We start from the raw sequence: 25,498 nt of genomic DNA, 5'->3' as shown, positions 1-25,498 counted from the left end.
GGGGCGGCGGGGTCCGGGCCGGGGTCCGGCTGTGCAGCTCCGCGGGCGCAGGTGGGCGATTTCGCGGGGGCGGAGGGGACACCCCGGGGATCGGGGGCCGGCAAGGCCTGGGGCGCGCGGGGCCTGAGGGCGCAGGTGGCGAGAGCCGGGTGCGCAAGTGGAGACGCGGCGGCAGCCCGCGGTGGTCGGGGTGACCGGGGCGCAGGCCCGGCTCGGCGAACGGTGGGAGCCCCGGCGCATCAGAAAGCGCTGCGCCTGCCCCGCCGAGGAATCAAGGCACAGGCCCTAAGGGGCGCACGAGTGGCCCCCGGGGACCCGCACCCCGGCCCGGGCATGAGGCGCGGCAAGGCCGGCAGGAGCCGGAGGAGGAGCGGCAGACGCCGTTGACCCGCCCGGCCGGGAGCTGGGAGAGATGCGGAGCCGGGCGGCCCGCACCCCCCTTCCCACGCCGCTGCCGCTGCTGCTGCTACTACTGCTGCTGTTGTCGCCACTACTGGGAGACCAAGTGGGGCCCTGTCGTTCCCTGGGGACCGGGGGACGCGGCTCCTCGGGGGCCTGTGCCCCGGTGGGCTGGCTCTGTCCGGCCTCGTCCTCGAACCTTTGGCTCTACACCAGCCGCTGTAGGGATGCTGGGACCGAGCTGACTGGCCATCTGGTGCCCCACCACGATGGGTTGAGGGTCTGGTGTCCAGAATCCGGGGCTCACATCCCCCTGCCACCAGCCCCAGAAGGCTGCCCCTGGAGCTGTCGCCTCCTGGGCATTGGAGGCCACCTTTCCTCACAGGGCAAGCTCACTCTGCCTGAGGAACACCCGTGCTTAAAGGCCCCACGGCTGAGATGCCAGTCCTGCAAGCTGGCGCAGACCCCAGGGCTCAGGGCAGGGGAAAGGTCAGCAGAAGAATCCACCGGTGGGCGTCGGAAAAGGAATGTGAATACAGCTCCCCAGTTCCAGCCCCCCAGCTACCAGGCCACAGTGCCCGAGAACCAGCCAGCAGGTACCCCTGTGGCATCCCTGCGGGCCATCGACCCAGATGAGGGTGAGGCAGGTCGGCTTGAGTACACCATGGATGCTCTCTTTGATAGCCGCTCCAACCATTTCTTCTCCCTGGACCCAATCACTGGCACTGTAACCACAGCCGAGGAACTGGATCGTGAGACCAAGAGCACCCATGTGTTCAGGGTCACGGCACAGGACCATGGCATGCCCCGACGCAGTGCCCTGGCCACACTCACCATCTTGGTGACTGACACCAATGATCATGACCCTGTTTTTGAGCAGCAGGAATACAAGGAGAGTCTTAGGGAGAACCTGGAGGTTGGCTATGAGGTGCTCACTGTCAGAGCCACAGATGGTGATGCCCCTCCCAATGCTAATATTCTGTACCGCCTGCTGGAGGGACCTGGGGGCAGCCCCTCGGAAGTCTTTGAAATTGATCCTCGTTCTGGGGTGATCCGAACCCGCGGCCCTGTGGATCGGGAAGAGGTGGAATCCTATCAGTTGACAGTGGAGGCAAGTGACCAGGGTCGGGACCCTGGTCCACGGAGGGCCACAGCCTCTGTTTTCCTGTCTGTAGAGGATGACAATGACAATGCCCCCCAGTTTAGTGAGAAGCGCTATGTGGTCCAGGTGCGGGAGGATGTGTCTCCGGGGGCCCCAGTTCTCCGAGTCACAGCCTCAGATAGAGACAAGGGCAGCAATGCTCTGGTGCATTACAGCATCATGAGTGGCAATGCTCGGGGACAGTTTTACCTGGATGCCCAGACTGGGGCTCTGGATGTGGTCAGCCCTCTTGACTATGAGACGACTAAAGAGTATACGCTACGAGTTCGGGCACAGGATGGTGGCCGGCCTCCGCTCTCCAATGTCTCTGGCCTGGTAACAGTGCAGGTCCTGGACATCAACGACAATGCTCCCATCTTCGTCAGCACCCCCTTCCAGGCTACTGTCCTGGAGAGTGTCCCCTTAGGCTACCTGGTTCTCCACGTTCAGGCCATCGATGCTGATGCTGGTGACAATGCCCGCCTGGAATACCGCCTTGAGGGGGTTGGGCATGACTTCCCCTTCACCATCAACAATGGCACAGGTTGGATCTCTGTGGCTGCTGAGCTGGACCGGGAGGAAGTTGATTTTTACAGCTTTGGGGTGGAAGCCCGAGACCATGGCACCCCAGCACTCACTGCCTCGGCCAGTGTCAGCGTGACCATCCTGGATGTCAACGACAACAACCCAACCTTTACCCAACCAGAGTACACAGTACGGCTCAATGAGGATGCAGCTGTGGGCACCAGTGTGGTGACGGTGTCAGCCGTGGACCGTGATGCCCACAGTGTCATCACCTACCAGATCACCAGTGGCAACACCCGGAATCGCTTCTCCATCACCAGCCAGAGCGGTGGTGGGCTGGTGTCCCTCGCTCTGCCGCTGGACTACAAACTGGAGCGGCAGTATGTGCTGGCTGTCACTGCCTCCGACGGCACGCGGCAGGACACGGCACAGGTAGTGGTGAACGTCACCGACGCCAACACCCATCGTCCCGTCTTTCAGAGTTCCCACTATACAGTGAATGTTAATGAGGACCGGCCAGCAGGCACCACGGTGGTGCTAATCAGTGCCACAGACGAGGACACAGGTGAGAATGCCCGCATCACCTACTTTATGGAGGACAGCATCCCCCAGTTCCGCATCGATGCAGACACGGGGGCTGTCACTACCCAGGCGGAGCTGGACTATGAGGACCAGGTGTCCTATACCCTGGCTATCACTGCCCGAGACAATGGCATTCCCCAGAAGTCTGACACTACCTATCTGGAGATCCTGGTGAATGATGTGAATGATAATGCCCCTCAGTTCCTACGGGACTCCTACCAGGGCAGTGTCTATGAGGATGTGCCCCCCTTCACCAGCGTCTTGCAGATCTCAGCCACTGACCGTGACTCTGGCCTTAATGGCAGGGTCTTCTACACATTTCAAGGGGGCGATGATGGAGATGGTGACTTTATCATAGAGTCCACATCTGGCATTGTGCGGACGCTGCGGAGGCTGGATCGTGAGAATGTGGCCCAGTACATCTTGCGGGCATATGCAGTGGACAAGGGGATGCCTCCAGCCCGCACACCCATGGAAGTGACAGTCACTGTGTTGGACGTGAACGACAATCCACCTGTCTTTGAGCAGGATGAATTTGATGTATTTGTGGAAGAAAACAGTCCCATTGGGTTGGCTGTGGCCCGAGTCACAGCCACTGACCCTGATGAAGGCACCAATGCCCAGATTATGTACCAGATTGTGGAGGGCAATATCCCCGAGATCTTCCAGCTGGACATCTTCTCTGGGGAGCTAACCGCGCTGGTGGACTTGGACTATGAAGACCGACCTGAATACATCCTGGTCATCCAGGCCACATCGGCTCCCCTGGTAAGCCGGGCCACTGTCCACGTTCGCCTGCTTGACCGCAATGACAACCCGCCAGTGCTGGGCAACTTTGAGATCCTTTTCAACAACTATGTCACCAACCGCTCGAGCAGCTTCCCTGGGGGTGCCATCGGCCGTGTGCCTGCCCATGACCCTGACATCTCAGACAGCCTGACTTACAGCTTTGAGCGGGGAAATGAACTCAGCCTGGTCCTACTCAATGCCTCCACGGGCGAGCTGAGGCTGAGCCGGGCCCTGGACAACAACCGGCCTTTGGAGGCCATCATGAGTGTGCTTGTATCAGGTAAGGAAGGGCCCAGGTGATGCTGGGGTGGGGTTGGCCTTTAGGGGAGGGCCTGGGCAGCTGTCCAAGGAGGAACTGCTGACCTGCCACTCCGCCTGGTGCCTGGCAGAGGTTGAAGGGCAGAAGCAGGTTGGGAAGAAGCCCTGGGAGTTCTGGCCCCTTTGCAGGACCCTCTCCTCTGCAGCCCCCGGCTGAGCTGGGCGGCTACGATTGGCTGCCCCCTGCCTAGCAGCCTGTGACATGCTGGAGGAAGTTTTGTGAGGCTGCCCTGGCAATGGCTGCCAAGAATTGTGAAAAAAGGCGCGTGGAAGACTGAGAGGCTAGGAGAGCGGGGGGAGGGGAGGAGAGGACTGTGACAGGGAGAGGCAGGAGGGTCCCCCTCAGCACCCCTTCACGCCAGCAGGATATTCCTGTGATCTCATACAGAGCTGAGGGTTATGGGGGCACAGGGCTGCCGCTGCGGTGGGGTCAGGACCCTGCTGTCTCGCCTCTTTGGGCCACTCTGGCTCCCGGCTGAGGGGGACTTTGTCTCAAGCATTCTTTTCCCTCCAGGCAGAAAGAGCCTGGCCTGGCTCCCCAGTCAGAGATCCCGCAGGAAGTGAGGCCAGAGCTCATTGTCTCTGTCCAAACAGACCCCACTGTCAGAGGCTGTGGTTCGGTCCGGCTTGGGGGAGGGGCAGTGAAGCCAGGAGCACGCTAAGGGCTCCTGGGCCCCCTTATCACCCCATGAGTTGTTCTTAGGACCCCAGGCCTTCCTTGCTGGTTGTAACCAGCCTGGGCTTGGGAAATGTGGTATGGGACTAGGATGAGCCAGGGGACCAGTGTCCTTTGAGGGTAGAGCCCCCTGATCCGGTGGGGAGAGAACAGAGCCCCGGGGCGTGGGAGCCTGGCCAGGACCCAGGCAGGGCATTCCTGCTGCTTGGCCAAGCGCTCAGCCTGCAGACTCCCTGGACAGAAGGGTTGGAGGAGGAGAGTTGGGATGGGGGTGCATTGTGTCTTTTCTGTCAGCTATGGGCAGTGAGCAGCAGCAGCAAGGAGGGGCCAGCCCTAGGTTGCTGAGCCCCTTTCCAAAGCTTGGGAACAACTGGGATACTTGTGAGGATCCGTTGTTAGCTGTACCCTGGGGATGGATGGGTCGTGTGCCCCCACTCCAGACACACCAGGGAGGGAAGGCTTCTACTTCCACCCCAGAGTAAGAGGCAGGAGAGGCAGGGTATGGCTTCAGCCTCCTTCCGACTTGTGGGCCTTCCCGGAAAGATACCTCCCCTGCCCCACTCCTCTGGTGGTCCTAGGAGCCAGGGTGTGGGAGCTTTTAAAGGTCATGGCTCTGTGGCTCTAAAAGCTTAACTTTCCCCTCTAGGAGGAGGAAGTAAGAGGCTGAAGGAGGCTGGCGTTCCTGCATCCCGCGTCCTCCTCTGTGCTGGGCGGGAAGGCGCTGGGAAAGAGTAGGAAGAACGGCCTCTCCCTCTTGTCCTCTCCTCAGCCTGTCCTAGATGAGTGAGGCAGGACACGGAGGGAGGCGGGCAGAGGAGGCCCCACCTAGCCTCTGAGCTCCTAGCAGGGTAGAGCCCCAGACCTCAGTCCCTCTGGGACAGAGAGGAAGGCCTCACTGGCCCCCCACCCCTAGCCGCACCCTCTCCCTTTAGCCCTGACCCTTGGAGGCAGTCACCAAGACAACCCCAAAGTTCAGGGAGGCTGGGGTGAGGGGGAATTGACTCCCACTGCCCCTTTGTTTTCCTTCTCTTGTTCTTTGTCTCTTCTTTCTTTCCCCGCTCCTGCCCAGGGGGGCCCTTCTGCACTGCCCCTCTCCACTACCCTCTCCCCATCTTCTGTGAGGCTCTCCCCTCCTTCCCTACTTTTTCCATTGCTGGCTCTTTTCCTGGGCCTTTGTCTTCCCATTTGATCTCCTCCATGTTTCCGCCTCTCTGATTTCCCCTTCTCTTGTACCCTGTGACTGAAGCTGCCCTAGCCTGGTCTGGATGGCTCTCCTCAAGCCTGAATTCTCCCTGCCTCCTTACTCTGCTAGGACACACAGTAGCTCCTGTCCATGGCCTGTCAGCGCCAAGAAGGGCAGACCGCCCCCAAGCCTACAACTTCCTCTGGCACATCTGCCAGGGGAAGAGAGACTTGGAGTCTGATTCTGCCACAGTCTGGGACCTGGCATTTTTCCAGGTGTGGCTGGTTGGGCTCTGTGCACAGGTGGTGTTTTCTGGGGTCAGAGCCCATCCAAACCATTTTCTGTCCAGGAGGATGGCTCAGGCAATGCACGCCCCCCCCCCTCCCCCCGTTTCTCTTCCCACCACTGCCTTTGCACCTGAGAGGTGACTCAGGTCAAGGCATGGGAGAGGAACAAAAGGAAGGAGAGAGCAATAGGTTAACTGCTGGGGATGGGGGACAATAGCAGAGGGAGCAGGTGGCCACAGATGGTGGACCAGATGGGGAGCAACAGAGATACAGTGGGCGAGGAGCATAGGCGGGGCCTGGGATGGCAGAGGGGGATGTAGGGAGGAGTGCTTGTTCCCAGGGCTGAGTGGTAGTGAGGTTTCTCTTGCTCCTTGGCCTTGACTGCCCCCTCCCCTCCCTAATCAGTAAGGAGCACTCGGTGTGGACTCCTGGGCTGCCTTCTGCCTGGAGGGACTATCCCCTCAAGGAACAATCGGGCCCATCAGGTACACAAGAGCCCTGTGCCAGCACCATATCTCATTACACGGGGGTCCAGAAGAGGGAGGAAAGTAAAGCCTGAGGTCATAAATCTGGACAGGCTTCCCGGAGAAGGTGAGCTTAGAAAACTCAAAGGACTGTGGGCTGATGGCTGGCGAGGGTGGGTAGAAAGGAACGGCCTGTTCAGTAGCTGCGAGACAAGAGTGGGAGGAGCAGAAGTGGGGAGTGACAAGCAGGCTTGCTGAGGGGAGCAGGCCAGCCTCGGCAGTCTCAAGCCATGAGGCTGGAGGGCAGGTGGGCAGTGGGCCGAGGACATGGCTGAGATGATTTCCCAGCCTCCGCTGAGCTGCCCGGCATGGTTAGCCACCTCAAGTAGGTATGACGTAGGAGCAGAATCTATCCCCAGACCCCTCTTCTACTCACCCCAACCCAGAGACATTATCTCCTGCCCCATTCCTGCTAGGATGTCCTTTTCTTATATCTGCTTGGGGCTCCTCCTGCTATATTTTAAAGACCAGCTCTTCACTATGGATGCTGAATAGAGTCTCATCAACGTCTTAGTATTTACGGAACACCTACTATGTGCAGGACATTGTAGTACATGAAAATTTGAATATCCCTGCCAGGCCTTGTCCCCCTCCCCTTGGCCTCCAGCTTTTATTTTTGACCTAAATAAAAACCCATTCCCATGAGTTTATGCATTCAGGTGTATATGGTATTTCTGGGCTTAGGGTGTGTGGGTGGAGTGAGGTAGCAGAGTGTGTTAGTACTTAGCTGTTTATAAGTGAGTGTGCGGCCTGGGGGTGTGGCAGGAATTCGGTGTAATGTACTGAGCTAAGTGGGCGAGGAGTAGCTAGAGGCCCTAGGGCCAGAGGCGAGATCAACCCAGTGGGGCTCTGTCTGGGTGGAGAGCTGCCCAGGCCTTTCTATCTCTGGCCCCCATTCCCCCCACAGCATCAGGGTGGTGCTGCCACTGGTAAGGTGGCTCAGCCGAATTTCCTGGGGTGGCGCCCCCCAGGCTACCCTCAGCAGCCCAGAGAGTTGGGCGGGAAGAATGCTTTGTGTGGGGCGTTGCCATGGGGATAGCGGCTTGCGCCCAAGCAGCCATCGGGCTCAGTGGGAGGAGAACTGGGTGGCCCACTGACCCAGTTCATCCCCCACTCTCTGCGGTGGTGGGGGAGGGGAGAGCACAGCCAGGGTCAGGGTTATGGTAGTGTGGAGATACAGAGGCTGAGGGGACACGAGGATTACATTTGTGGGTCTCTCATGGTGCTCTGGTCCTGTAGAGAGGTAAGAAAAAGGCAAAGTAGGGTTCTTGTGCAGGGAAGCCTCCAATTTGGTGTAAGGAAACAGGACCCTTGTTTTAAGAGAGCAGGACCCATGGCTTGGTCAGGGAAAAGTGCGCAAACATTGAAAGATGGGCCATGCTTCGCAACAGAGGGTTTGGGGAAAGTATGCAAAGGGAACTTAGGAAAATCTAATCACCTATGCGCCTATGGGGGGCTGATCCTCAAGGAGTGACTTGCCCATCAGTGACATACACAGACCTCCTTGGGCATCTTTATGCCAATTGAAAAAAGGAGCCCCTTCTTGGCAATTGAACAAGGCAGGAGTGTTCTGGCTAGATTTCAGCCCCCAGTCAGCCCCTCCTCAAGTGCTGCTACGCAGGGCCAGGTCTATGGCTTGGCAGCCCTGCCCTCCCCAGCCCCAGGCGGGGTCCTGACCCATGTCGCCTCTCTGCAGATGGTGTGCATAGTGTGACCGCCCAGTGCGCACTGCGCGTCACCATCATCACCGACGAGATGCTCACGCACAGCATTACACTGCGCCTGGAGGATATGTCGCCCGAGCGCTTTTTGTCGCCGCTGCTGGGCCTCTTCATCCAGGCAGTGGCGGCCACGCTGGCCACGCCCCCAGACCACGTGGTGGTCTTCAACGTGCAGCGGGACACCGACGCCCCTGGCGGCCACATCCTCAACGTGAGCCTGTCTGTGGGCCAGCCGCCGGGGCCCGGGGGCGGGCCGCCCTTTTTGCCCTCAGAGGACCTTCAGGAGCGCCTGTACCTCAACCGCAGCCTGCTGACAGCCATCTCGGCCCAGCGCGTGCTGCCCTTCGACGACAACATCTGCCTGCGTGAGCCCTGCGAGAACTACATGCGCTGCGTGTCGGTGCTGCGCTTCGACTCCTCGGCGCCCTTTATCGCCTCCTCCTCAGTGCTCTTCCGGCCCATCCACCCGGTTGGGGGGCTGCGCTGCCGCTGCCCACCGGGCTTCACGGGCGACTACTGTGAGACCGAGGTAGACCTCTGCTACTCGCGGCCCTGTGGCCCCCACGGGCGCTGTCGCAGCCGTGAGGGTGGCTACACCTGCCTCTGCCGCGACGGCTACACGGGTGAGCCAAGGGAGGGGGACCTCAGGGTGGCCCTGGAGGGCTAAGTGTATGGTGCAAGCACAAACCAGGCTTAGGACAGGGTTTGTTGCTTTGTTCATTTCCAGAGTAAGGTACAGGTTACATTCGCAAATCCCGCTTGCTCTTTTACAACAGCCTGTTGAGGAAGGCAGAGAGGGGAGTCCTGCTCCGCCACCCCTTCTCCCCCCGGGCAGTGTAACTGAAGTCAGCACTGGCTCTAGAGCACACCTGCTTGGGTGTGTAACCCAGCTTTGCCACTAGTAGCCACGTAACCTTGAGCAAATCACTTAACCTCTCTGTACCTCAGTAATTTTAAAATGGAGATAATGAATCTACTTACATCATAAGGCAGTTGTGAGGATTAATTTAATTAATTTAACACATGGAAAGAGCTGGTCTGTAGAAAGTGTTGGCTGTGATTTAAGGGAACTCAGATCAGGTGACTTGCTCCAGGTCTTACCTCACAGCTTGATTAGAGGTGGCACTGGGTCTAGACCCTGATCTCCTCCCACTACTGAGTGAGTTACGTTTCTGAGCTGCAGCAAGTGCTTTTCTCCCTAGGCATTGAGGGGACACTGGAGAGGTTTGGGTGTGGGTGTAGGGGTGTTTTTGAAGATCGTTGCACCTGTGTGACTGAGCAGAATAACCGCACTGTGCACAGGTGCATAAAAGAGGGTCTTGACCAGGAAGCCTTCCTATTGGCCTGTGACCCAGGGTTGCTCACTGCCTCTGCTTTGTGCTCCTTGCAGACTCCCATTTCTCCTCAGGACACCCCGTTCTCCTCTCCCCGATGGGCCCTTTCTTTGCAGTGCCTTAGGCCTCACTCCTTCTCCAGAGCCATGCCCACAGCTCTGCCAGCAGTGGCAGGCAGGCGCCACCGCCTTGCCTGCTGCATCTTCCTGCCCAGAACTTGCCAGACTTGACTCCTCTCAGCTGCTGCTGTGGGTGGGGGCGGGGAGGGGAGAGTGGGCTTGTGGGAGGGGAGGGGAGTCTTTGTCCAGGAGAATGGTAAGGGGGGGCTTGGAGTAGGCGAACAACAGTTTCCATGGAAACAAGAGCCAGTCACTAGGCACAGGAGCTGAGAACCTATCTCTAGAATCTGGGAATGGTGAAGGAGAGAAAGGGGTAGATTTTCCCGTTGGAATTTTCAGCTCCTCCATTGACTCTTGGTCTGCTCTTAGGGCACAGTTCCCTGCTCTCTCAGCATCTCCCAAACGCACAGAGGTCCTCAGTTTGGACCCCAGGGCTCAGTGAGAGTTCCCTGCCCCATTCCTGCAGAGTTCCCAGCTTCCTCCTGCCCACGCACACACCCCATAACTCTGACAAATCCAAGTGGAAGCCTGGTCTCATCCCCAGGGAGAGAAAGTGATCTTGGCGCCTGACGGGGACAAAAGCACCAGTGGGAGGGAGGGAAGAAAGGGGGGTTGGCAGCAGCCCTCATGCTGTCCTGCAGGCCCTGCCTTCCATGCACATTCACCCCTGCAGGAGCCAGAACACCCCCAAGCTTGCTTGGTAGCCTTGACACCAAAGGCTACTAGGACCTGGGTCTTATGATGAGGGACCTCACAGGCCTGTGCTCTCAAGGCCCAAAACAGGAACTGGGACTGGGAGCTTCAAGGAACTTGTGGGAGAGCGGTATATGGGATTGTGGTGAGAATGGCCCAGTGGGTCAAGCACAGCACCAGAAAGGACTGGGGTTTCTCAGAGAAGATGGGCCTTTGAAAGGAAGCGGATGCCTGGGAGAGTTTGGGAATATTGTGGGGGCCACAGGAGACCATGGGAGGTATTGCTGTGTTGGGAGGAGTCCCAGTCCCCCTCCTCCTCTCAGGAACTTGGTTCTCACCTTGCCTTTCCTCTTGCCCAGGTGAGCACTGCGAGGTGAGTGCCCGCTCAGGCCGCTGCACCCCTGGTGTCTGTAAGAATGGGGGCACTTGCGTCAACTTGCTGGTGGGCGGCTTCAAGTGTGACTGCCCATCTGGAGACTTCGAGAAGCCCTACTGTCAGGTGACCACACGCAGCTTCCCTGCCCGCTCCTTCATCACCTTTCGTGGCCTGCGCCAGCGCTTCCACTTCACCCTGGCCCTCTCGTGAGTGGCTGGCACTGGGGGGGAGGGGGCGTGGTGGGAGCCTGGGGTGCCTCCTATTCCACAGACAAGGTGAGAGGTTAGGCAGCGAAAGTGCCTTGGAGTAGGCTGTTGGCAGAGCCAGGTCTGCACTTGGAGTTGCCTGTGCACTTTGCCAGCAAATCTTCCTCACCCACCAGATCCACCTATCCACCTATCCACCCTGGTTGCCGAGGCTCTGCTTCTGCTTCTGCTTTGGGCTCATCTTCCACGTTCTAGCCTCATGGCCCATGGCCTTGGCCAGGGTATCAGCCCTCAGGATAGCAGCATAGGATCAAGGGCTAGTTAGGTGGCTGGGGTGCTGGCATCCAGGTGGGTGCCCCATTCCCTGTCCCCATACCCAACTCCCGCTCAGGTTTGCCACCAAGGAGCGTGATGGGCTGCTGCTGTATAATGGGCGCTTCAATGAGAAGCATGACTTTGTGGCTCTCGAGGTGATCCAGGAGCAGGTCCAGCTTACCTTCTCTGCAGGTGAGCCGGTTGTCCCGTGTCCTTGCCCATCTCCCAGAGGCCCCATGTCCCTTGGCCCCTGACTCTCCTAGCCAAACCTGGGCCCAGTGTCAAGCATGAGCACACCCTCCCCATTCCCAGTCCTTGTCTGGTGTCCCAACTCACCTGGTCCTTTCCCCAGGGGAGTCAACTACCACTGTGTCCCCATTTGTGCCCGGAGGGGTCAGTGACGGCCAGTGGCACACAGTACAGCTGAAATACTACAATAAGGTGAGTGTGGTTGGGGGTCAAGGAGTTGGAGGGTTCTGTGCTTGGCTCAGGTGCCCCCTAGACCTGGGTGACACTGCCTCAGGGGGGCTGGTCATGGCACTCCTGGCTGAAAGGGAGAGAGGAGGCGGGCACTTGCCACTTTGCCAGGCCATTTCCATTCCGCTGGGTAGTGCTCGATATTCCCTGTTCCATCAGGCCAGCCAGACTTGAATGGACATTGAGGAAGGACATTGACGTAAGCTCATAAGTCATTTCAGCACACGTGTATATGCACATATATGTATGTGTATGCACAAAGGGATGGCAGTGTACACTGGTGTCTTTGAGCATGGTCCATGAATCTAGTGGGCTCCTTGCCCACTGTTTCCCTTCTCTGCCCTTCTCTGTCCACAGCCACTGTTGGGCCAGACAGGGCTCCCCCAGGGCCCATCCGAGCAGAAGGTGGCTGTGGTGACCGTGGATGGCTGTGACACAGGGGTGGCCCTGCGCTTTGGAGCTGTGCTGGGCAACTACTCCTGTGCTGCCCAGGGCACCCAGGGTGGCAGCAAGAAGTAAGCAGGGAAGAGGGCAGGGGGACTGGGTGAGGTGCAGGGCCAGGCAGGGATCGATGGTTGAGAGGTGGGCCTCAGGGGGCCCTGAAACGGGAACCAATCCATCTGAGGCCTGCCCTCACCTTGCTTCCCTCAGCCCCTGCTCAGCCGTCTGCGGGGGCTGGGGTGGTGCATGGCCGCTGGCAAGATGGGGGGATTAGAGCAGGGCCTTGTGGAGCTGTCTGGGGAGGAGGTGGGTATGAGATAAGAGCAGCTCCAGGTTGGGGGTGCCTCCTCTCCCCGGGGTGCTGTTCTGCAGTGCGACTTGGACTCTGAGGCCCTTCCCATCCCTGGCTTGGTGGCAGGATGTGGGAGAAGGAAGAGCCATGAGCTGCCCACTCTGCCTCATGTCACCACCACTGTTGCTCTTCAGATCTCTGGATCTGACGGGGCCCCTGCTGCTGGGCGGGGTGCCTGACCTGCCCGAGAGCTTCCCTGTCCGGATGCGGCACTTTGTGGGCTGCATGAGGAACCTGCAAGTGGACAGCCGGCATGTGGACATGGCCGACTTCATCGCCAACAACGGCACCGTGCCTGGTATGGGAGCCACATGCAAAGAGGAAGGGCTACCCCTGTTATGGGGCACCTGCATGCAGGGTCTTGAAGCCCCTTTTAGCCACTGCCACAGAACCCCCACCTGAGCCCTCTTCTCTCCATTCTAGGTTGCCCTGCCAAGAAGAATGTGTGTGACAGCAACACTTGCCAAAATGGGGGCACCTGTGTGAATCAGTGGGATGCGTTCAGCTGCGAGTGCCCTCTGGGCTTCGGGGGCAAAAGCTGTGCCCAGGGTAGGAGGGGCTTGTGTCAGAGGCCGAGGCCTGGGAGCTATCAACAGTGCTGGAGACACTGGTAGGGTCGGGGCAGGCACTGGGCAGGGCCCAGCCCAGCCGGGTTGTGGGTGGAAAAGCGTGTCTGGGCAGAGCCTTGAGAGGGTAGCACAGGAGACAAAGGGCCCAGTCAGAGGCAGGCCTGGGCACAGTGTGGGGGCGGGCCCAGGGCAGGTAAATTCCCTGCAGGGTGTGGCTGACAAGGGAGTGGGCACTAGGAGAGGCAGTGCCCTGCCTCCCACAGAGCCGCCATCCCTGAGCATCATATCTCCTGGGGCACCGGGCTGCACCCTCCCCTCAGTTTGCCTTTATCTGCCTCCCCAGAAATGGCCAACCCGCAGCGCTTCCTGGGCAGCAGCCTGGTGGCCTGGCATGGCCTCTCACTGCCCATCTCCCAGCCCTGGCACCTCAGCCTCATGTTCCGCACACGCCAGGCCAACGGTGTCCTGCTGCAGGCCGTCACCAGGGGGCGCAGCACTATCACCCTGCAGGTGATGCAGGGAGGGGTGGGGGCAGGTGGGCCCTGGCCAGGGGCTGCTATAGTCTCCAAAGGGCTGGCCAGAGATGGCTGGGTGGGGTCTTTTCTTTCCTGGTAATAGAGCAGCTGGATCGGTTTGGTGGGTCACTGCTGCCATCTATTGGTCGTGAAAGAAATAACACCTTGTCCTCTGGCCTCAGTAGGGCAACAGGATGGGTTTGCTGGTCCTGCCAGCAGGGACAGTGGGCTGGAAGCAGAGCCAATTAAGGCGGTCTGGTGACACTCCTTTCTTTCCTCCTGGTGCCAGCTGCGGGAGGGCCACGTGGTGCTGAGTGTGGAGGGCACAGGGCTACAGGCCTCATCTCTCCAGCTGGAGCCAGGCCGGGCCAATGATGGTGACTGGCACCATGCACAGCTGGCACTCGGAGCCAGCGGGGGCCCCGGCCATGCAATCCTGTCCTTTGACTATGGGCAGCAGCAGGCAGAAGGCAACCTGGGCCCCCGGCTACATGGGCTGCACCTGAGCAACATTACAGTGGGAGGAGTGCCTGGGCCAGCCAGCGGTGTGGCCCGTGGCTTCCGGGGCTGTTTGCAGGTGAGCATCTTCCCCGGCCTCCCCAACCCCACCACCACCTGGAAGCCTACTCCACAGAGAGCCAACACTGCCCCTGTCCCTCCCAGGGTGTTCGGGTAAGCGAGACACCTGAGGGTGCTAGCAGTCTGGATCCCAGCCGTGGGGAAAGCATCAATGTGGAGCCAGGCTGTAGCCTGCCAGACCCTTGTGACTCAAACCCGTGTCCTGCTAACAGCTATTGCAGCGATGACTGGGACAGCTATTCCTGCAGCTGTGATCCAGGTATGTCAGGGACCCAGGGAAATGGGGCAGGGTAGCCGGTGCCTGGGGTCTCACTCTGGTTCTGCTGTGTGATCTGGGGCCAATCACATCACATCGCTCTGCTTCAGTCTCCTGCATCACAAAGCTAGTATGGTGGTCAGAGTGAAGAGGTGGATGAAGGCAGGTTTGAAGAAAGTGCCACGGGAGGGTGGGGATTGAGCCTTTCCTGTCCCTCTGGCCCTAGGTTACTATGGTGACAACTGTACTAATGTATGTGACCTGAACCCATGTGAGCACCAGTCCACATGTACCCGAAAGCCCAGTGCCCCCCATGGCTACACCTGCGAGTGTCCCCAAAATTACCTGGGGCCATACTGTGAGACCAGGTAAGTGGACCAGGCATGCAGCATCAGGTCTCAGTGGCCAGCCTATCTCTCATGTGTCCCTCAGAGAACTGAGAACCTGGCTGAGCTATAGTGAGCGTCAGGAGGGCCACATATAGCCACACCAGGTAGGGGTGGCAGAGGGAAGTCATGCCTGCCTCGGCTTCTCTCTGCAGGATTGACCAGCCTTGCCCCCGAGGCTGGTGGGGACACCCCACGTGCGGCCCATGCAACTGTGAGGTCAGCAAAGGCTTTGACCCAGACTGCAACAAGACAAGTGGCGAGTGCCACTGCAAGGTGACAGCCCCGCCCTAGGCCTCCACAGTGGCTGCCTCAGCCTCTGTTCTACACCTCCTGGGCCCCTGTGGGGGGAGGGGCAGTGGGGAAAGCCTCCCTGCAGAGAGCTGAGGGCTGTGTGTGCCTTTCTCTAACGGGTGGCAAGTGGCTCTTTGTCCTCATGTGTCTGGGGATTGGGGGGACCCGAGATCAATACCTAACCAGTGAGCTCTGAGCCAGCTGGACTGGTTGTTTGACACCTGTTCTGACTGGTTGGTATCTCACTGATGGGTCAAACTCCCTATCATTACCAGTTGTTAAATATTTTGAATACCACTCTTGGGGGGACCTTGAGGTCAGGGAGCCTCTGTCCAGAGGTGCCACACCTGAAGGGATCCGTGAGAGTCCAGGGAAGGGAGCCTGAGCCAATGACCCCATCCCCCTCTTCCCTCCAGGAGAACCACTACCGGCCCCCTGGCAGCCCCACCTGCCTCCTGTGTGACTGCTACCCCACAGGCTCCTTGTCTCGAGTCTGTGACCCTGAGGACGGCCAGTGTCCATGCAAGCCAGGGGTCATTGGGCGCCAGTGCGACCGCTGTGACAACCCGTTCGCTGAGGTCACCACCAATGGCTGTGAAGGTGAAGCTCCCATGATGGGCGGGTGGCCCTCTGCACCGTGTGCCAGGTCTTGGTGTCCCAGGGAGCCCAGGAGCGGGGCTTGGTGGCAGGCCTGAGGATGCTGAGGAGGGCTGGGGCGCCTGGGCAGAGCTGCAGGGGGCCAAGTGCTCCTGAGTGACTGTGTGTGCTTCCTGGCAGTGAATTACGACAGCTGTCCACGGGCCATCGAAGCTGGGATCTGGTGGCCCCGTACCCGCTTCGGGCTGCCTGCGGCTGCCCCCTGCCCCAGAGGCTCATTTGGTAGGTGCTTGATGCCTAGAATGTGATATGGAGGACTTAGCCTCTCATTGGTGGGGTGAGGGTGGGAAGCCCCTGGCTACAGATCCTGGGACCCCCCTTCTGGCCTCCAGGTCCTGGAGACCATGTACCAGCTTTCCCTGGCTCACAGTTCCTCCGCTCCCAAGCGTGCCCCAATGAGGGGCACCTAAATCTTAGACTCTTGACAAAAGTGCTAAGAAACCTGCAGCGTGCCCGGCAGAGGGGGCTGGGTGCTGGCGATTCTAAGATGAAGCCCACAGGGTTCCCAGCTTGGCTCACTACCTGGTCCTGGAGTTACGCCACTAGACAGTCTGGGAAGGAGGGGATGTCAGGTGCTGTCCCAGGGGACCCAGCCTGGGATGGAGGCTGGCACTGGTCCTTGGACTGACAACGAACAGAGTTCAGAAGCAGAGAGCGACTGAGAGCACAAGGTCGTGGCTGGAGAGGAGTGACGATGTCTTGGGGTTCAGGGAGGCCACGTGCCCTGTGCCCCTGTAGCCTTTGTTAGGGCTGATCCGGCAGAGGCTTTGGCTCTAGTGTTCTACGCACCTGTCTTCCCATTTTCACCTGGAAGGAAGGAAGGGCCCTTGTCTGCTGTCTCCTGTCTCTGGCCCGTGAGGTGCTGGCCCCCTGCAGACCTTCTCAGCCAGGTCTTGGTGGCCTCCTGTGTCTCTCCCTGAGGCCGCCCTCTTGGCTTCCTTTCCCCAGGGACCGCAGTGCGCCACTGTGACGAGCACAGGGGGTGGCTCTCCCCAAACCTCTTCAACTGCACATCAGTCACATTCTCAGAGCTAAAGGGCTTTGTAAGTGAACCTCATTTCCATCTCCTCCCTCCGCTTCCCCCACCCAATCTCCCTTGGCCCACCCAGCTTTGAGAAAAGGATTCTGGAATTCCAGCCCCTGCCTCATGGAGAGGCCGTGTCTCCCCTTTCCTGAGGCCCTGTACTCCAGAGATCCAGTTCTGCCCTCTGGGTACCTCGCTGCCACCTTCCTGCGTTGACCCCTCCCTCTCCTCCTGTCTGGCTCCGTCCTAGGCTGAGAGGCTACAGCGGAACGAGTCGGGCCTGGACTCTGGGCGCTCCCAGCAGCTGGCCCTGCTTCTGCGCAACGCCACACAGCACACGGCTGGCTACTTTGGCAGCGATGTCAAGGTGGCCTACCAGCTGGCCACGCGGCTGTTGGCCCATGAGAGCTCCCAGCGGGGCTTCGGGCTATCGGCCACACAGGATGTGCACTTCACCGAGGTGGGACTTGGAGGGGGCAGGGCTGGCTAATGGTTAGGTGGGGGTCGATGGTGAGTGAGCCTGCTCCTGGCAACCTGAGGGCAGAGTGGGGAGCACTCCACACACTTTCCTTTGGGGAGCTCCAAGCTGTCATGAGACCTCCATGAGATCTCCTGTCCCTGGGTAATATAAAACACGTCTTTCCAACCCTTTTAGCAAGGTGCCCATAGAAAAGAATGTTTGTATCGGGGCCTGGTCTGACCAGGTTTCTCAGAGCAGAGACCCTGCTCACAGTACCAGGGCAGGGAGGAATCAGCATTTAGTAGCTCTGTGAGGTCCAGGCACAGAGCCTGGGCAGCTTAGTTAGAGAGTGAGGAGGAAGGAGTAGAGGGAGGGTAAGGTGGACGGGGGGCCAGAGCTGGTCTAGGCGCACGCTGCAGCCTGGTGGTGGGGTGAGGTGTGGGGCTGCGGGCACAGCTCACTGCGACCACGCCCACCCCCAGAATCTGCTGCGGGTGGGCAGCGCCCTTCTGGACGCAGCCAACAAGAGGCATTGGGAGCTGATCCAGCAGACGGAGGGTGGCACTGCCTGGCTGCTCCAGCACTATGAGGCCTATGCCAGTGCCCTGGCCCAGAACATGCGGCACACCTACCTTAGCCCCTTCACCATCGTCACACCCAACATTGGTAAGACTGGTGCCCGGGGCGGGGAGAGGTTTTGTGGAGAGAGTCCCTGGAGAGGCTGGCCGTGCTGGGGACCTGCCAGCCTCACCAGGGTCTGACCTGTGATCCCTCCCTAGTCATCTCTGTAGTGCGCTTGGACAAGGGGAACTTTGCTGGCACCAAGCTGCCCCGCTATGAGGCGCTTCGGGGGGAGCGGCCCCCAGACCTCGAGACCATGGTCATTCTGCCTGAGTCTGTGTTCAGAGGTCAGTGGGGTCCTAAGGGGCTGGTCAGGGGCCAGGCTGAGGCATCTGTGCAGGGCCCAGCTGAGTGGACAGTGTTCCGCTTCCAGAAACGCCCCCCGTGGTCAGGCCCGCGGGCCCTGGAGAGGCCCAGGAGCCAGAGGAGCTGGCACGGCGTCAGCGACGGCACCCGGAGCTGAGCCAGGGTGAGGCTGTGGCCAGTGTCATCATCTACCGCACCCTGGCTGGGCTGCTGCCCCATAACTATGACCCAGACAAGCGCAGCCTGAGGTGAGCAGACAAGGGGTAGGACTGGTGAGGGCAGGGATTCGGGTTTGGGTGGATGAGTGCTGAGGCGTAGAGCAGGACCAGGGGTTGGGAGCCTCTTGGAGTGATGAGGGGTGTGCCCCAGTCACACAACTACCATGGTGATTGTGCACCTGCCTGCCCCACGTCAGAGTTCCCAAACGCCCCATCATCAATACGCCTGTGGTGAGCATCAGTGTCCATGACAATGAGGAGCTTCTACCTCGTGCCCTGGACAAGCCAGTCACAGTGCAATTCCGGCTGCTGGAGACAGAGGAGCGGACCAAGCCCATCTGTGTCTTCTGGAACCATTCCATCCTGTGAGCCTGCACTGCCCTACCCCTGAGGCTTGGGGACAAGAGCCCAGGCCCCTGGGCTCCCCAATCTCTTGTCTCCTGACCCATCCTCCCTCATTCAGGGTCAGTGGCACAGGTGGCTGGTCAGCCCGAGGCTGCGAAGTCGTCTTCCGAAATGAGAGCCATGTCAGCTGCCAGTGCAACCACATGACAAGCTTCGCCGTGCTCATGGACGTGTCCCGGCGGGAGGTTGGACCCACAAGGGGTGGCCGCAGAGCTGGTGGTGGGAGCCCAGGGTGCCAGGCTGGGTGCTCTGACCCTGCCCTTCCTAATTTCCCTGGTCCTCTGCTGCCCACCCTGCAGAATGGGGAGATCTTGCCGCTGAAGACCCTGACATATGTGGCCTTAGGGGTCACCTTGGCTGCCCTGCTGCTTACCTTCCTCTTCCTCACTCTCCTGCGTGCCCTGCGCTCCAACCAGCACGGCATCCGGAGGAACCTGACTGCCGCCCTGGGTCTGGCCCAGCTGGTCTTCCTCCTGGGAATCAACCAAGCTGACCTCCCTGTAAGATGTTCCTCCTCATCCAATTGCCAGTCCTCCCAAGCTCCCGTATCAGTCCTCCCCACCTCTACTGTCAACCCCTGCTCCTGCAGCAGTAGCTAACAAAGAGCCTAGTCCCGGCCGAGCCCGTGGTTTTCTCTAGCTCCTTCTACTTCCCCGGTACCCAGAAGTGCCTTCCTCTGGCCCCGACTCCCCCTGGAGCACCTCCCAGCACCCAGGCCCTCCCTGTCTTCCTGACGAGAGCAGAATCCCTGACCTGGGGGTTCCCCAGTCAGTCGGTCCCTGACCTGGCCCGGGGCCTCAGTTTGCTTGCACAGTCATCGCCATCCTGCTGCACTTCCTGTTCCTCTGCACCTTCTCCTGGGCTCTGCTGGAGGCCTTGCACCTGTACCGAGCGCTCACGGAGGTGCGCGACGTCAACGCAGGCCCCATGCGCTTCTACTACATGCTGGGCTGGGGCGTGCCCGCCTTCATCACAGGTACCCCCACCCCCATCCTGGGCTCTGTGGTTCTACATCCCAAGGTCCACCCATATCCCAGGCTCCACATCCCAATGCCACAGGCCGAGTTCTCCATAGGTGTCCCTCTGAATTTAACCTGGCCCATGAGGCCCCCACCTAAGGGCTGGGTCCTCCATGCTGCTATACATGGCCCTCATTGAGAGGATGGCATGGACAGATGGTGTCATCTTCTGTGCCTGCCCCGTGAACCCACTTGATCGCCTGATTGATTTCCAAGCCCTGACCACCCCTTCCCCTGCTGTTGTCACCATGCTTTCAGGTCTAGCTGTGGGACTGGACCCCGAGGGCTATGGGAACCCCGACTTCTGCTGGCTCTCCATCTATGATACGCTCATCTGGAGTTTTGCTGGCCCTGTGGCCTTCGCTGTCTCGGTAAGTGCTAGAAAGCGGGCTGGGGGTGAGCAGGCTGCGTGTGTCCTCAGGATCCTTGTTAGGAACAGCTGAGGCTGCCAGGCCCCCGTGGGGTAGAAGCCGTCTGTCCTCTGATGATCCCCCCACACCTCCCCCTCCCCTGCTAGATGAGTGTCTTCTTATACATCCTGGCGACCCGGGCCTCCTGTGCTGCCCAGCGGCAGGGCTTTGAGAAGAAAGGCCCTGTGTGAGTATGGGGTGTGAGTGCCTGGGCAGTGGACGGGCAGCGATGTGGGAGGCCTCATGGCCGCACTCACGGCCTGCCCTTCTCCCCAGCTCGGGCCTGAGGCCCTCCTTCACTGTCCTCCTGCTGCTGAGCTCTGCATGGCTGCTGGCGTTGCTCTCCGTCAACAGTGACACCCTCCTCTTCCACTACCTCTTTGCTGCCTGCAATTGCGTCCAGGTACCTGGCGTAGCCCATGCCTGTGGGAGACCCATGGAGGCGGGTGGGTGCCCGAACAAGCACTGAGACAGTTGCTGCCTCCTGCCTTCTAGGGCCCCCTCATCTTCCTCTCCTACGTGGTGCTTAGCAAGGAGGTCCGGAAAGCACTCAAGTTTGCCTGCAGCCGCAAGCCCAGCCCTGACCCTGCGCTGACCACCAAGTCCACCTTGACCTCGGTGAGGGAGCCAGGGCTCAGGGAGGTGGAGGGGTCTTGAGGCGGGGGGAGAGGCCAGAGGCCCAAGGAGCCTGCTCTCTGTGCTTCGGCCCCACGTTCCTTCCATCTCTACATCCTTTCCTGGAAAGGAGGAAGGGGAGTAGTGATGGTATGTGTAGCCCGGGGAGAAGGGGGTCTGGGGGTGGGGAGGAGGGTGTTGACTTGGGAGAGGTGGGTGTGGAGTTGGCAGTATAAGGTGAGGAGGTAGCCAAGACATGTAATCAGGTTATGAATGCCCAACACCTGAGAATCCCCTGGTACTCTTGGTATATTTTCTGTGTCTCCCAGGATGCTCTCAGGAGACAATTCCTGGTGCCATCTTTTACCAATAAGCCCTTATACAGATGAATCCAGGGTACTTGGGGTGCGTAAGACTGGCACAGTTATGACAGAGCCGCAAGCACTACTAGGTCCTGGGATGGGAGGCAGCAGAGACAGAGTGGGGCCTCTGTCTTCCAGGCCTGGGCGTGTGGGAGGTAGAGCTCAGGGCAGGCCCCCTCGGCTCTTCCGCCTCCAGCCTGGGGCCGTCCCATCCTGCTCCTCCCCTGACTGGCCCCTCTGTTTCCCTCCTAGTCCTACAACTGCCCCAGCCCGTACGTGGATGGGCGGCTGTACCAGCCCTATGGAGGAGACTCAGCTGGCTCCCTGCACAGCGCCAGCCGCTCAGGCAAGAGTCAGCCTAGCTACATCCCCTTCTTGCTGAGGTGAGCTCTGGCGACGGGAGAGCTGGGGAGGGGAGCAGAGCACGGTGCACGCGTGCCAGGCCTAGGCCAGCCAGCTGCTGCGAGTGTACACATGGCTGACACTGGTGGCAGCTTGGATTAGAAGCAGTAAAAGGCATGGGGTGGAACTGAAAAACCCAGGAAAGAGAAGAGAATGGGACACTGGGCAAAAGGCCGGGCGGACTCCTCCAGCATGGCCTGTCTTCTTAGGGAGGAGTCCACACTGAACCCTGGTCAAGGGCCCCCTGGCCTGGGGGACCCAGGCAGCCTATTTCTGGAAGGTCAAGACCAGCAGCATGGTGAGGACGGAAGCCCCTCAGGTGGGGTTGCAGCTGCTTGGGTTTTGCTGAGGGTAGACAGAAGCAGGTAGGCCAGCTGTGATCTCTCTTCCACCTCCCAGATCCTGACACAGACTCCGACAGTGACCTGTCTCTGGAAGACGATCAGAGCGGCTCTTATGCCTCCACCCACTCGTCAGACAGCGAGGAGGAAGAGGAGGAGGAGGAGGAGGCAGCCGCCTTCCCTGGAGAGCCGGGCTGGGACAGCCTGCTGGGGCCTGGGGCCGACAGACTGCCCCTGCACAGTACCCCCAAGGGTGGGCCAGCGCCAGGGCTGTGGACTTTGGGGGCGATGGGAGGGCAGAGGGCCTGGGATCCCTGGGAGGTAAGACTAGAGTGGTGACTCTCCTAGCTGTCTGCCTTCTCTGGGCCTCATCTACCTCCTTTCTCCACCAGATGGGGGCCCTGGGCATGGGAAGGCCCCCTGGCCCGGAGACTTTGGGACCACAGCAAAGGAGAGTGGTGGCAATGGGGCCTCTGAGGAGCAACCGCGGGAGAATGGCGATGTCCTGCCGTGGGAGGGGTCCCTGGGCCCCCTTCCAGGCCTTTCTGCCCAACCTCACAAAGGTGAGTGGGCAAGCTCACACCTCACATTTGCCGTGTGGCTGATGGGGCCCTCACCGCCTGCTCCTCATGGCACCTGCCTTCCTGACCCACAGGCATCCTCAAGAAGAAGTGTCTGCCCACCATCAGTGAGAAGAGCAGCCTCCTACGGCTGCCCCTGGAGCAGGGCACGGGGTCTTCTCGGGGCTCCTCGGTCAGCGAGGGCAGCAGGGCGGGGCCCCCTCCCCGCCCACCTCCCCGGCAGAGTCTCCAGGAGCAGCTGAATGGGGTCATGCCCATCGCCATGAGCATCAAGGCGGGCACAGTGGATGAGGACTCGTCAGGCTCCGAGTGAGTGTGGCCGGGTGGGTGGGACAGGGTACAGCCCCGAAGAGGCGCCAGCTGGGCTCGGAGCTGCCTCCAGGCCTCCCTGGCCTGCTCTGATTGGCAGTCAGGACAAATGGGCGGAGCGTGGCCCAGCTCCCTTACTGCAACATGCCCTGAAACCATGTTGGTGCCCATGGGGTCGGCCCAGCCCAGCGTCCGGCAACGTGAGGGAGGGTGGGGAGCTGCGGTTGCTTTTCTGTTTCCTTCTTCTGGTGGAAGCTTCTCACTGTCGCCTCTGCTCCAACTAACCCTCTGTCTGCCTTTTCTGTCACTTTCCTTTCTTGCCTCTCCAGATTTCTCTTCTTTAACTTCCTGCATTAACCCTGGGCCAGTGGTTCCTACACCCTGAGGCTCCCTTACCTTCCCCAGCTGCACTCATGCCCCGCTCCTGTCTTGTGCTTTATCCTGACCCCGCTCCCCACCGCCTGCCCGCAGCAGCGACGAAACGTCCATCTGAGGAGCCTGGGCCTTGTCGGGAGGGGCGCCCACCCCACCCAAGGCCGTCTAGTGCCAACTCCCTCCCCCATCATTCCCCTCACTGCACTTTGGACCCCTGGGGCCAACATCTCCAAGACAAAGTTTTTCAGAAAAGAGGAAAAAAAAGAATTTAAAAAAGGATCTCCACTCTTCATGACTTCAGGGATTAATTTTTTTTATATGCCGGAAACGGACTCCCCTTTCCCTTCCCAAAGAGGATAGGATCTCCCAGGATGCTCCCCGGCCTCTCCTCAGTTTCCCATCTGCTGTGCCTCTGGGAGGAGAGGGACTCTTGGGGGGGCCTGCCCCTCATTTGCCATCACCAAAAGGAAAGGACAAAGCCACACACACCCAGGGCTACGAGCTCTGCAGGCTGCACCGGGCGGGTCTCAGTATGGCAAGGGTGTCAGGGCAGAGTGCGCTCTTCACCCTGTCTGTGTCACCCTCCCAGGAACTGAAAAAGCCCTGTTTGGCGAGGGGGCAGAAGGACTCAGAGCCCCCGGACCCCCAAATGCTGCATGAACACATTTTGAGGGGAACCCGTGCCCCTGGGTGGCGGCCGGGCCACCCCAGCCCTTCTCCTCTCCCTGGACTGCCAAGTGCCGCAGCCCAGGTGTTTGCTCAGTTGCTGACCCAAAAGTGCTTCATTTCCCTGCCTGACCCGCATGTGGGGAAGGCCAGTCATGTTAAGTTGCGCTTCTTTGCTGTTGTGTGGGTAGAACGGAGAGGAAGAGTAAATACAGTGCTGACTCAGTTGCTCCAAGCACAGGTCTCAAGTCTGGATTCTGGGGTCCACTCATCCCCCCCCTCCAAGATCAGACACACCCCACTCTGTCTGACTTGCTGTGGCCACTGAGACATGTTCTATTTTTAACCCCTTCTGGGAATTGGCTCTCTTCTTCAAAGGACCAGGTCCTGTTCCTCTTTCTCCCCCCACTCCCAGCTCCCTGCGAAGAGAGAGTTAATATATATATTTTTTATTTATTTGCTTTTTGTGTTGGGATGGGTTTGTGTCCAGTCCCAGGGGGTCTGATGTGGCTGTTACAGGTGGGGTGTGCACCCAGCAGTCCTGGTATGGGGAGCTGAGGCCCTTCCCCTTGCTACAGGCTGTCATCTCCCCACCTCTCCCCTCCCCTCAGTTTTGCCAGTTGCTATTCATTGGAGTCACCATTTATGCTAAGCATGTATTCAAGACTTGTCAAAGACTTTCCTTTGGGGCAGGTGGCTAGAAAAAGAGGCTACGGGCAGAAAAAATGCTCCTGTTTGTCATTTAAGGCTGGTTTCTGGCTTTCCTGCCACGGATTCTCCCCGACCTCTCCCCTCAGCAATTCCTGCAAAGGGTTAAAAATTTAACTGGTTTTTACTACTGATGACTTGACTTAAAAAAATACAAAGATGCTGGATGCTAACTTGATACTAACTGTCAGAATGTACAGTTTGATTGTGACTGTAAATATGGTAGGGTTTTGTGTTTTTCGTTTTTTTTCATTTCCCCATACTACTGAATAAACTAGTTCTGTGCGGGTTGAGCACTGTCATCATGTGCTTCTGTTTGGTGCCCTGTCCTTCCAGAGGGAGGGAGGCCTGGCCCCTGGAAAACAACTGCAGAAAGGGCCACGAGGTCATGGGACTCAGATACCAAGTAGCTGATGAGCTAGCCCCTCCACCGACACCCCCAACAGTACTCCCCAAATGCTATCAGTGCAGAGCCCATGTCCTGGCATTTCCAAGAAAGATGTGGCAGGAAAGTATCCTTTTCACGAGGACAGGAGGGACTTGTGTTGCTGGAGAGGCTGTAGGGCTGAGTCCTGCGGGCAGAATTCAAGAGGCAGGGAGGGATGAGTTGAGAGGCTGTGGGAATTTAAAGGTGCTCAGTGATTGGGTACCTCCTAACTCCACTTCTTTGGGTCATGTTGGTTTTTATCCCCATTAGAAATGAAGCAACTACTCATACCCTAGCCAACTATGTCCTCTACAACGTTACTTCTATTCCCAAGTTTGGGGAATTACTTCCTTTTTTCTTTTTTTTTTTTTTTAGGTTTTATTGGGGAATTGGGGGGGGGGAACAGCACTGGGGAATCGGGGAAGGGGAACGGACAAGTTGCTGTCCTTTTGTTCTTCAGTCTAGTTGTGGAGGACGTCACTTCACTGGCCCATGTTGGTATTATCATTGCACTCTTCCCGGGTGAGGCAGTCGC

At 59.2% G+C, this 25,498-nt stretch overlaps 1 protein-coding gene across 1 annotated transcript; it reads left to right on the top strand.

The window, feature by feature from the left end:
• Positions 1-24,838, top strand: CELSR2 (cadherin EGF LAG seven-pass G-type receptor 2). Its single transcript, XM_019630612.1, has 34 exons — positions 1-3,716; positions 8,121-8,768; positions 10,651-10,873; positions 11,265-11,380; positions 11,541-11,629; positions 12,023-12,180; positions 12,593-12,756; positions 12,882-13,007; positions 13,371-13,537; positions 13,832-14,119; positions 14,206-14,380; positions 14,604-14,745; positions 14,919-15,039; positions 15,474-15,657; positions 15,835-15,936; positions 16,663-16,757; positions 16,989-17,198; positions 17,681-17,864; positions 17,978-18,106; positions 18,193-18,373; positions 18,541-18,708; positions 18,807-18,933; positions 19,048-19,248; positions 19,550-19,724; positions 20,026-20,138; positions 20,285-20,364; positions 20,454-20,580; positions 20,673-20,795; positions 21,407-21,537; positions 21,766-21,854; positions 21,956-22,150; positions 22,290-22,460; positions 22,553-22,787; positions 23,117-24,838. The coding sequence occupies exons 1-34, from the start codon at positions 413-415 to the stop codon at positions 23,142-23,144; spliced, it is 8,769 nt and encodes a 2,922-aa protein (XP_019486157.1). The 5' UTR covers positions 1-412; the 3' UTR covers positions 23,145-24,838.
• Positions 24,839-25,498: the final 660 nt, after the last annotated feature.

This window comes from Hipposideros armiger, unplaced genomic scaffold (assembly GCF_001890085.2).
Source record: "Hipposideros armiger isolate ML-2016 unplaced genomic scaffold, ASM189008v1 scaffold_924, whole genome shotgun sequence".
Classification (NCBI taxonomy): domain Eukaryota; kingdom Metazoa; phylum Chordata; class Mammalia; order Chiroptera; family Hipposideridae; genus Hipposideros; species Hipposideros armiger.
Note: the sequence above shows the minus strand (reverse complement) of the source record. Positions and strands in the feature narration are given on the sequence as shown.

Excerpts from the sequence above, each read along its gene's own strand:
- CELSR2 (XM_019630612.1), top strand. The coding sequence starts at position 413 with ATGCGGAGCCGGGCGGCCCGCACCCCCCTTCCCACGCCGCTGCCGCTG. Across the intron at positions 14,381-14,603 it reads TTCCTGCAGCTGTGATCCAG|GTTACTATGGTGACAACTGT; the intron begins GTATGTCAGGGA and ends CTCTGGCCCTAG. Across the intron at positions 17,199-17,680 it reads AGGATGTGCACTTCACCGAG|AATCTGCTGCGGGTGGGCAG; the intron begins GTGGGACTTGGA and ends GCCCACCCCCAG.